Below are 12,212 nucleotides of genomic sequence, written 5' to 3'. Positions count from 1 at the left end.
AAGACCAAGCTCCTGGAGGGGCGACTGGAAACTAGACATTTTAAGGCCTTCTCCTCCAGAAGCTCGGTCACTCTATTTAGCATTTTCCCCTGATTTGCATTTATTTGTTAGGTAAAATTACATTTTACATCAATTGCAGTGACTGACACTTCAGAAGAGACATCCTGTTGCTTTAATTTCACAGCCCTGTAGTTGTCCGGGGGAAAAGAGCCCAGTTGGAAATGGTTGATGCGTAAAAATCAAACTGTGCTGTTATAGGCTGATGTAAAAACAAACAACGTAAAGAAAAACGACTAAAAAACCAAATAATAAGCCATAAAAGTAAGTTAATCAGGAACTTGAAGTATAGGAGTAGAGTATATCTTTTCTTTTAGAAATGGAATGAAGAGAAAAAACGTAATTAACGTCACTCGCTTTTTGCGAATAAATGGTCGAGGTATGTGCTTAAACACGTTAAATCTTCCGCATTCCAATAGAATACTGCTTCAAAAACGATATTATGGCAATCGGAGTAACACCAGTTGACGTTTAAAGTCTTCGTCCTGAACGATTTTTAATTTCGTAGGGCACGCCAAAAGAAAAAAGTCTGAAAACTTCGAAGTGAGAGAGAAACAGAATGCATGAGTTGAGCCACAGTAGGGACAATGACAGCTTATAAAACTGTCATTTGTACGGCTCTGAAGGGATTTTCCCCTGAACATGCCAAGATGCATCACATGCAGATATGGGCCTTTTCAATTTTCGTAACACTTTTTCCTGAGTCATGCGTAGTATCATCACAGCAGCAGACATTTACTCCTCGCACAATACATTCCAAGTGTCAGAATTGTTGATATTTGACCAAACTCCCTGTGGAAAGTCCGAAGTCATTTAGAATTCTATAATGAAGAGGGAAAACGCATGGAATTTTTGTTGCCTTCGTCATAGGAAGCTTAGAGAACTGAGGAGATCATAACGGTTGCTAAACAATGGCACGCATTTGTGGGAAAACTACTCTCTTACGACAGTAATTAACTAGTGAATATTGTTATGTTAATTCAGGATTCTTTGCTTGAACAATTGAATTGTGACGAATATTCGAGTCCTTAAAAACACCACAAACATTCTACAGAGCTTATAAGCGCTTCACTTGCCATTGACCTTCATCTCCGAAAGAGAAGAAAAATGGAGGCTGATGACAATCTGCAGGAACATTTGAAGAAATGTCGTTGGTTGAAGATACACTGGCTTTGGTCGAAAATCGGCAAAGTGAAACTTGGTATCTTTCTGAGGTTCAATCCACTGGTAAGCTTCCTTTCGGCTGCCATTATCTGGGGCTTTGTTATTTGGTGTGTAGTGAAGTCAGAGGCTGCCAGCGAAGAGATGGGACGATGGAAGATCTGGATAACGGAGAAGTTCACGTGGATGTACATCGGAACTCAGGACATTTGGGCCGTCATCATCATAATGCTGTACTTTTCCAAGTATTCGAACATGAAGCTCGGACGAGACGATGAAGAGCCCGAATTCAACGATGTCACCTATTTCACGATGTTGTTTGCAGCTGGTATTGGTATCGGACTGTTTTACTTCGGTGTTGGTAGGTTTGTGTTTTTTATAGAAGCTTCTGGTAATACCTGATCGATAAGTTAGCTGCATTGAAAACGGGCAAAATCTGCTTGTACAACTTGAAGCTGCCGATAAAACCTAACCCATAACATGCGACCAGGTTCTCTCGGAATGCTATCTAGTTTTCCACCAAATAGATAACTTTCAATAAGTAAATGGTAGGTAACGATCCTAAAATTTATCCGCTTCATTTTGGTCTACGCAATGACGACGGTTCGAAGTCATGTCAGTTTTTTTTAGCAGCTACGAAGTACTGACAGAACAACGCCTCGAACATCAGTTCAACTTCAAACTGAAATGACGCACTCACAAAATAGTTAATGATGAGGAAGTTTATTATTTATTAAACACTTAGTAGGTCATGAGATACCATATTTTATGCACAGCAGAACTTCGTAAATTAAACACAAGCTTGTTTTTTTCTGTGCTTAAGGAAAAACCGAATGTTGTGAATGAAAAAGTGCATTGGAAGGTCGTCTAGCGTTTTGTTTATTCTGTGAATAATTTAACTCCCCGAACAAAACAAACCAATATTGTTATGCAATGGAGAACCGCAACGTTTCTTGCTGCACGATCAGTTTTTAGCCATTTCATGTATTTTCTGTTGAATATAGTGTAGTCTTGTGGTTAAAAACTCGCTCAAATTTTATTTAGTTCGTTTGTTCCGTTCTAATATTTATTAAAGATGCAAATATTTAATATACTCTCACTGCAAATAATGTACCAAGCGGAGAAGAACAAAGAGGAATCAAGTCAAAATTAGATTGTTTCCAAAATTGGTTCAGCGGCAGCCCCTGAATTAAGATTCGGACAGCAGCGATGCCAAAATAAACACAACTTTTCATTAGTTCGGTGTTGGTGTCTCTTACGCGCTAAACTAACTACGAGGCACGAGTCCTAGAGTAGAAGCGCAATTGAAGCGAAATCGAAAGGGGAGAAATTTATCTACTTGGGAAAGTCATCGAAGGTTAGTTTCGTCTCACATTGAAAAGTGAAGATTCCATAGCTATCAGAAAAGCTGTAAGAAATAAAGAATAAGTCAGTTAAAAAAAGAAACAATTAGAAGAATCTGTTCTTTATGATATTCAATTGTTTCCTTAAAGGTGAAAAAGGAACATTAATTAGCCAACGAAGTTTGAATATTGCAGCGTCATATTTAAGTTTGCGCTCCCGATGTATCATCATCAATTTCAATGAAAGGGCACTCGAGTGGTTTCTCTGACGTCTGCCGAACAGCTCTCACGCGCAAATTTCGTGAGCCTGAAAGGACACGACATTCAGAAAGGAGCCATCTATTTTAATAGTTTATAAGAACAATGACCAGCTTTTCAGTCAAATTTTAATCCAACTGCATCTTTAATATGGCGAAAATGCCTTTCGTTGCCGGGGAAATATGGTTCTTGGTATCAAAACCATAATTTTTTGTTATCTGTCCATAAAAGACGCAGACCCAAGCTTTTCGGTTAAGTCTATGGGAGTTTCTTTTTCACTGGTAATATGTTTGCAAGGCCTTTTTCAGTTGAGAGCGGAGAACGAAGTCTGCGTGGGGAATTGAATATGCTCGATTCACTTCTGCGTTAATCAGTCATTTCTTTTTTCTGAATTTCCGATGTTAAAATTAAGGAGAGTATCTCGAAAATTCTTGGGGTGGCCCGAATTGTCCATTTGACTAGACTTCTGATTAAAACCAGACAAAGACAGACGAATTGTCAATTTGTGAAAGTCAATAGTCATACTCCGGGCACCCAACGTCAATTTTCGGAAAATATCTGTTCGGAAGACAATTTGAGATCTAGAATTTTCGGAACACTAGTTTTAAAATTCCTTGCTTGCCTGCCGGTCCTAGGATTTTCGAACATCTAAAACATGGTATAATTGCCCATGTTTGACGGATTTTCACCGAGAATTTTCGGAGCCTTTTTTCTGGCTGAAATTTCTAGCTATAATTTCGGATCACTAGACTTTCAGCTAGGGAATCCGAACAGACGAAAATTTTTTAGGGGATAAAAATATACCTATATCTACCGTTTAAATACTAAAATACGTTTAACAATGCTATGTTTAAGTGGTTTTGAACTATATTCTCTTTTCGTGTCCCTGACACTCAACGACATAACTGTCTCCAGGCTAACAAAAGACGTTAAAGCGTTTCTTGAAACCCTCCTTGTACGTACTAGATTTTTCTTTACTAAAATAACACTAATAGCTCAGGGTTCAGTTTCAACGGTTTGACAGATTGATCTTTGATGAAATGGAGTGATATATGAAATGAATCATATATGAACTGCGGATTTGAAATCAAGTGAAGCTATGGTCTTCGCAGTTATGAACGCAATTTTGCGTAAAGAAGCCTGAAAAATTCAGGCCACGGGTTAAAACCCCGTTGAAATCCTGAATTTTTCACGCATCTTTACGCAATTGCAAAAATTGCGTTCATAACTGCGAAGATCATAGCTTCACTAGATTGATCTTTGTTGGCACAACTGATATTATGTCGCCATTTTCTAATTCAAGTAAATAAAATTCTAGCGTTACAAATTAAAACCATCACTTGAAGTTTTTTTCTAGAATATAAAGGAATCTGTTTTGCTATCAGCGTTTATTTGCAACGTAACTATTACGAACGAGCGTTAACGGACCATAAAACCTTAAGTATTAAGTTCTTGTTTGGAATCACTGTTGCGTTTTATGTTGGGACTGATAATTACAAACAGTAAATATTTTTCCTCTTATCTTTTTTTTCGATTTCTTGTCATCCTTGGTAGTTGCCAAAATTGAAGGCCCAACAGCCAATGGATTAATTGATTCACAGTTTTACGGTGTCTTTCGGTTTACTGTAGATGATAGGTATCCACAATCTGGAGGGTTTTAAAGTTCACGATACCTTGCTGTTGACGTCATCGTGGACGATTATTTAAAGTGCCCAAAGTGATGTCTCTATGATTATAGGTGCTAAATATGTGCTAACGGACTGTGCAATAATTATCAGGAAGGGGGGGTCCTAAAATGAGCTTCACCAAAGGAAAAATTAGATAGGTCCCCCCTCCACCAGCGTCAAGATTAGCTCTGACCCCCCCTCAAGTTCTCTCAAAATTATGTGCCCGCCCCCCTCTCTAACCCGTACTTTATTCACCGTACTGCAACGCATTCCACTACGTCGTCAGGGATGAAGAGCACCTCGAAACTTTGTTCTTCATAATCGTCAATTTCCGAATCATCTGATTGTTCATTATCTTCTTGGGCTTCGGAACTGCTAGATTGCTGCTCATCCGGGTTTTCTTTACCTTGAGCTTCCCCAGCACCTAGAACACGAGCTACGAGTGCTGCTTTCCCTCCGCTGACTGGTAAACCGTGTTCCTTAAGGTAGAGTTTCAGTTTACTTGCAGACAGCGAGTTGACTTCAACCTCGTCGGACCAATTATGGTTTTGTTCCTGATGCAAAAAGGCGAATTGCATTATTCGGTAACAAACTCTTGCCAGATTTTTACGAAAGTTTCAAAACAAGGGCTGGAGCCAATGCAGTATTGATGAAGCAGGCGTTTATTGCGGAAAGAGACAGGCAATATAAAGTTACTTTAGATATTGAAAAACTTGAGAACAGATACCAATATCTTTTATCCGACAACCCTGCTTGTGCAGGAAGGTTTCTCCGAGAGGATTACAAGCCGACTCCCCATGATGACAGCAACATCAGACGTTGCAAAAAAGAGGCAACTGATATCCAGGACAAGCTTAATGCTGTCGTAACCAAGTTAGAAAAACACGACAACAGTCTTTTTACAGACAATGGCAAACTGAAGACTGGCGTCAGCTGTTTACACAATTTTAATGCTGAACAACTTCATTCAATAAAGTCTCAAGTCGGTTTAAACGTTCTGCATCTTGTAGAAGACCTGGATAGGGTGATGGCTAAATACAAAGCGACATTTCCTATTGGTGCCAAATCTGAAGAATCCAAATCAAGAAAAAAGAAGGAACAGAAGAAAAAAAGGGGAGAAGACGAGGATTGCTGCCTCAGAAAGCCGTAGGACCCGAACCTGTATAATTTTTCGGTCTTTGGGAGGTGAACCCATTGATGACAACTATGAAACAGAAGTATGTGGCATTCCTCAGCTAGAAACTGTAGACCTAAAAACCCTCTCGCTGTTTAAATCAAGAACAGACCTGGCATGTCTGCGGGACCTCTTAAATGCCAAATGTTTTATTGGCAAAGCTCACAACGTGGTTTGTGACTTCTGTGCATGAGCGATTGTTTCAATCTATCATATGTTGACATTCTAAATAAGTTAAAGCATGTGTTTATGTCGATGCAATATTTAGACATTATGGATAGTCAAAGGCGTGGCATCTGTCTATTTGGAAAATGTTTATTTATTCATTATCGAATTTGTGAAATTTTATTAAGACCCCCCCCCCCCCCTCAACTTAATTGAGAAATCTAATGTAGAGCTCCCCTTCCTTTCCATTATTTTAACTTAAGGCCCACCTCTCTGGTTTTAGAGCCCCCCCCCCCCCCCTCCTGATCATTATTGCACAGTCCCTAAGGAAGGGCAAAAAGGCTCAGTGTTGATGACCCTATTTGAAAACGTGTTCTCTTTCAGTTCCATCTAGCTCAGTAAAGAGTGTACCATTGTAGCAGTTACCCTGAGAAAAACAGCCTCATTTTCTACTGCATTCGGTTTCATTCTTATAGTTTTATGAATGAGGTGATGTAAATAAACTGTTGCTGATGCTGTTCTTGCAAGCGAAATACAAAAATATTAAAGATCAAGCGTGCGTTCGCACATTAGGTCACAATCAAACTAGTGACTGCTAATACAACGAAGGTCTGTTTTTGTAACGTTGCCCGTGAAGCACTTATATTTCAACTGATTTAACTATTGGAGGGTAAGTTGAACTGCTATTTTCTACCCATGTAAACCATGTGAGCGTTCGGCCTACTAATGGAATTGGGCCTACGCAAGGAGAGAGAAACTCTAACTAGGGTGGGAATTGAACCTGCGACCTTCAAATTAGATCGCCGCTGCTCTACCGACTGAGCTGCAAGGTCAGAAGGCAGGAACTTGTGGGAATTTCACCGGTGGCAATGAATATGTACAAGAACAAGGAAAGGTTACGTTTTTGCAAATAGCTTTGATTTTCAAATAAATCAGCTCGAATTATTTTCAACTATTTTCTCTCATAACTCTTAATCACCTTAACTTTTATTTCTTTTTTACATGGGGAGAAAATAGCACTTCAAATTACCCTCCAACAGTCAATTCTAGTGACTGCGAATACCTTGGGTTGGCTCCTTCAGTTTTTTAACCATGTACACCATTAATTAAAGCGTGATTCTTTACTCAATAACTAATTGAGTATTGGTAATCAAAGAGCAGGAAGAGCCGGGCTCGTCTTCCTTTGATTAGGCTGATTTAGCAACAGAACGGGAACGTCAGTGGCGACGTCGCGCGCAGCAAAACTACCAATGAGAATTTAGAATAGAAGAGAAAAGAGTGGAGTCTTTTCTATTCTGAATTCTCATTGGTGTTTTTTTCTGCGCGCGCCGTCCCCACTGACGTTCCCGTTCTGTTGCTAAATCAGCCTATTATTTCACAGTTGCTGAGGTTTTAAAATTAAAGACCCGTCACGCATTTCAGTATTGTCGAATTTGGAGCCTTAAAAAAGCTTTGAATTTCAAATAAGTCAGTTCTAATTAGTCAACTATTTTCTGTCATAACTCTTTATCACCTTTACTTTTCTTTCTTTCTTTAGCTGAGCCAATTTATCATTATGCTCCTGGTCCGTATGGCAACCGATACGAAGGAAGGTAAGTTGAAAGACCTTGCAAGGGTTAAAACTAATACTGAGTTTAGTAGTTATCAGATATTAGATATACACTGAAGCGATCTACGGAGATGTGGTGGCATAGTTCTTTTTCAGAATCAATTATAAAGGTAATTTACCGTACTAAGAAATCCCAGGAAAACACTTTGAGGATTAACACAAATATGTGAACGCACGCACTAACGGAAAAGACCAAGATCGTAGGAATATGGTTCCAGACGTTTTATTCTCTACTGTAATTAAAGCTGATGATCCTTGCTTGATATAGTTGAATCTATCCAGAATTTGTACCACGTAGACTAACGTAAAATGTGTTCAGTTAACTAAAAGGACAAAATGATGACAAGACCCAGCCCAGGGCTTTGCGGGGCTTCGACTTCAACCTTCAAAAGCTCAGTTATGCGTTAAGCAATCTTAAGCAACAGAAAGATTACTACTGACATTCTAGTGTCTGATGCCCGTTCATCTGTCCACATTTTGGTTTTAATTACTGCTATACCTGCAAAGAAATTCCTTGGTTTCAAATGGATTTAAACGACAATATTATTATGCAGGCAGGATGAGTGACTCGCTCTTCCGTTAATTAAGGGACATGTTTAACTCTGACGTTTTCGCCTCTTAGGTACACCGATAACCAGTTGGCCCAAGACGCTATGAATCTGACGTTTTTCCACTGGGGTATTCATGGATGGATCGTTTACGTAGTAGTTGGACTTCTCCTGGCTTTTGTATGCTATAGGCAAGGTCTTCCAATGACCGTCCGTTCGTGCTTCTACCCACTCATTGGGGACAAAGTCTATGGGTGGATGGGCGATGTCATCGACATTCTTTCCATTTGTGGTACCATGTTCGGCGTCTGCACCAGTCTAGGATTGGGTGCAATTCAACTTAATGCAGGTAACCGCCGGGACTGGGAGGCAGAGTCATGTCAGCAGCTCATTGTCACTAAGATAAGACCAATTTTCCTTTTTTCAATGTACGTTCACTACAGAAAGATGAGACTAAGACGGAGCAACTTTCACTTATTTTATCCTTCAACTTCAATCACCAAATATCCTTCAACCTCTGTGGTTTATTATAAAGACTGCTGATAATTATACTTGACATTTCTTTTGCCACAGGCATTCATCGTCTGAACCCAAGCATCGAGATTTCATCCACCAACCAGATAATCATCATCTGGTGCGTGACTGCCTGTGCCACTGTGTCTGTTATTACTGGCCTCAAGCTCGGAATACGACGTCTAAGCGAAATATGCTTTGGCATTGGCATGCTTCTCATGCTTGTTGTATTCTTCCACGACGATACCTGGTTCCTGCTTAACTTGTACACACAGAGTGTGGGCTACTACCTGCAATGGATCATACAGCTTGGTTTCCACACAGACGCCTTTGCCCAAATGGGGAATTCCAAAGACAAACATGAAGTGGTGAATTGGATGAACGACTGGACAATCTTTTACTGGGGATGGTGGATCGCCTGGAGTCCTTTTGTCGGAATGTTCATTGCCAAAATTTCCCGAGGTCGCACCATCAAGCAGTTTATTAATGCCACCATGACTGCTCCCATTGTGTACTCCTTCATGTGGCTGACGATCTTTGGCGGAGCTGGTATCAGGATGGAGCGTTTAGCGTTCCACGCTAACGTTACCTGTGACTCTCGTCTCGGGGGGAAGATGTCCACTGAAAGCTTCAACGGATTGTACCGTCTGTCCTGTCGCAGCAGTGATGACATGTGGTTTGATCTGGTGGAGCAGTATGGCGACATTGGATCAGTGCTGTCCATTATATCCTTAGCCGGCATCATCCTGTACTTTGTAACCAGTTCTGATAGTGGCTCTCTCGTCATTGACTGTCTCTCAGCAAATGGTGATCCTGATCCCCCAATCCTTCAGCGTATCTTCTGGGCACTAACAGAGGGAGCTACCGCCACAGCACTGCTATTTGCTGGCGGTCCCCAGGCTTTGACAGCTCTGCAAACGGTGTCCATAGCAGCTGGAGTTCCCTACACCATTTTGTTATGTTTCATGTGCGCTGCATTATGGCGTGCTGTCCACATTGAAGGTGGGGCCCTTGATCCTAATGGTCCAGCTTTCAATGTCGACCTTCTTGAAGTCCTTAGTAATCCCACTCTCAATTCCTTGGGCAGAGTTGCTTTTGCCATTTTTTGTCCATGGTATCCCATGGGAAAAGCTGCCTGGAGGCTTGATGGCGGTAAAGGAAGTCCAATAAGCTACTATATGTCCATTGCAATTCCATTCTATCTCTGGGTCATCGGTATGGCCTTGGAACCAGCGGTCGAGGGCTTGAGTTACCTGGCCTGGGCGATACTGTTCGCATTTTTCGCGTACGGCACTGCAATCCGTATTGGCATCCGTGAGAAATTTGGCATCAATGGTAACATGGTGGAGGACTTCTTCGCTGTGATGCTTCTCTACCCGTTTGCAGCCTACCAGATGGATCACTTTATGGAAAACCCTCCCTTTCCACCCTTACATGGTGCCTACAACGTCGACGCTTATGGGAATGGCAAAGGCGTGGCATACGAGAACAAGGGTGTTGTTGATGATGTCCCTCTCGAAAAAGTAGACACTGCGTTCTGAAGAAGCATTTCATTTCTTACAGACTTAATTAATGTAACCATTCATGAAATTTTTTTACAAATAGCACTTTTGCGTGAAAAAAACCTTTGTCATTGAGCTGAGAATTTGAAGCGGTGTTTAGTAGACGCAACACGGGATTACCAGTATCACTTCAGTGCGCAAATGATTTAATGTATGGCAGGCTTTATTCCTAATGAAGATCGAGTACTTTTTTGCATTTAATTGCATGCTCCTAGCCTAGTTTTTATTTCGGTGTATCCAGTGTTTTTGGGGTAGCATTCATTTCCAGGAGACGTTTGGGGAGAAGGGGCTTAGAGAAACTTGAATGCTAGCTTTGTAAAAAAAAATAGCTCGTTTAAAAAAAAAGGTGAATGTCATTTTGTCACAGAACGTTACGAAACCCTTATTTCGACTTCCAGTCAAAAAAGAAATGTTGCTCTGCTTAGCAACTCTCGTAAACAGGCGTGCCTACCAGGGAAGCTTCTTTATCCCGGTTGTTCTCTAATAAAAATCATGTTTCAAATAAAGGATTGGCATGTACTCAAACTTCTCAAAGCTGTCTGCTTTATTTTTGTTCCAAATCTATAATCACACGAGCAATGTTAACATACTATCCATAATTAAGAGATTTCGTTTAAAATTCTGGCGTGGCCTTTCCGTGAGATAAATCCTTACGCGTATGTAATGCCCCCATCCTAGAAACAAAAGTGTTGTGAATTGATGATTAAATAATGATTTGTCTGTTCCAAGTATCTTCGACATGTGGAAATATGTTGATGATACACAAGAGTATCCGAGACCATACCTAAAGGACATCAAAACAATTCACAAGAAGCAGTAGATTTATTATTGGTCCAAGGAAAATGTTCGAGTGATAAGACCAAAGAGCTAACTATCACGTTTAGTCGTGATTCCCCTTAGCTCCCAAGGATTTGTATAGATTGAACTCCTATCCGGCAAAGCCATACAGAGCACTCGGCTTGGAAATAAATGATGCGTTAACGTGGAATGACCTTATCGAAGATCTTGTTAAGAATCGAAAGCGTCTAAGAAACTGTATTTTCTCTTACAGCTAAAGCGTGCGCGTGTTGCAACAGCAGATCTTGTAGCGTATTATTGCGCATGCATTAGGTCTTCGTTATATTACGCTTGCCCTGTCTTCCACTCTGGATTACCTAAGTACCCTCAAGTCGAGCTAGAAAGAGTGCAAAGGAAGGCCTTCATGTATTTTTCCCAGGGTGCAATACTCAGACGCTTTCAGCTTGCAGGGCTGGAGCCCATTAAAGCCCACCAGGAGAGCTTAACAGAACAGCTATTTCAATCTGCTGTAAGCAATCCTTCTTGCCAGATTTTTGCCTCCTACTAGTCACTCGAGTAAAAGTCCATGCGAGTTGAGGAAGCAGAGGAGGTTTGCTCAGCCAGTTGTTAGACCAAAAGATTTCGAAAATCTTTCATTATCAAGAGCTCGAAAAAAGCATGTTATTGACTAAAAAACATTTTTTTTAAGTAGACCATAATATATTTTAATTGTAGTTGCATATTTGATTAAAATTGTAAGAGGCGCAATTTTAGTTTTTACTGCAATGTTTCCATATAAAACACAGTTTATTCCATTTTATTATATTCTACTCTATTTGATTTAATTCTCGCGCATTCTAGTGGCAAGTTCGAAATTGGCATTGAAAAAGGAGGGACAATCAACGCTTACTGCATTCAATAGTATTTCATTTGTCAGACCCAACGCCCCACACACTTCGTGTAAATAAAGTTGACTCTTTTAGTTAAGGTAATTCCCTTGAAAATGACACACTATCCAGATTTCTGTCAAACTTGGCACAATTCATGATATTCATGCACAGACATTAAAAAAATTGCAGTAAAAAGATGGGGTCACCGTGCTTATTTTCGCGCTGCATGCCCTTTATTGGTTTTTTTTCCGAATTATGCGAGAAGCGTTCGAAACTTGCTCAACCAGGAAAAATTGTTGTTATATAGCAAAAGCTACTGAATATACTGAAAACTTGAGCCTGCTTGTTTGTTCGGGAAAAAATCGTTCACTAAAGTGATTTCAAATTGCTTGATCTTGCAAAAAAAAAAAAATGTTAGCAAATTTGACCGCTACATCATCCACCTGACACTCACTGTTTGGCTCCGAATGCAGTTTTCACGTCATTTA

General features: G+C 40.3%; 1 protein-coding gene across 1 annotated transcript; it reads left to right on the top strand.

The window, feature by feature from the left end:
• The first annotated feature begins 822 nt into the window (after positions 1–822).
• Positions 823–10,582, top strand: LOC138007378 (probable glycine betaine transporter). Its single transcript, XM_068854246.1, has 4 exons — positions 823–1,579; positions 7,363–7,417; positions 8,057–8,331; positions 8,556–10,582. Exons 1-4 carry the CDS (start codon positions 1,165–1,167, stop codon positions 10,034–10,036), a joined length of 2,226 nt encoding a protein of 741 aa, XP_068710347.1. The 5' UTR covers positions 823–1,164; the 3' UTR covers positions 10,037–10,582.
• The last annotated feature ends 1,630 nt before the right edge of the window (positions 10,583–12,212 follow it).

This window comes from Montipora foliosa, chromosome 6 (assembly GCF_036669935.1).
Source record: "Montipora foliosa isolate CH-2021 chromosome 6, ASM3666993v2, whole genome shotgun sequence".
Classification (NCBI taxonomy): domain Eukaryota; kingdom Metazoa; phylum Cnidaria; class Anthozoa; order Scleractinia; family Acroporidae; genus Montipora; species Montipora foliosa.
This window is presented reverse-complemented; position numbering and strand designations above follow the sequence as displayed.

Excerpts from the sequence above, each read along its gene's own strand:
- LOC138007378 (XM_068854246.1), top strand. The coding sequence starts at position 1,165 with ATGGAGGCTGATGACAATCTGCAGGAACATTTGAAGAAATGTCGTTGG. Across the intron at positions 1,580-7,362 it reads ACTGTTTTACTTCGGTGTTG|CTGAGCCAATTTATCATTAT; the intron begins GTAGGTTTGTGT and ends TTCTTTCTTTAG. Across the intron at positions 8,332-8,555 it reads TGCAATTCAACTTAATGCAG|GCATTCATCGTCTGAACCCA; the intron begins GTAACCGCCGGG and ends CTTTTGCCACAG.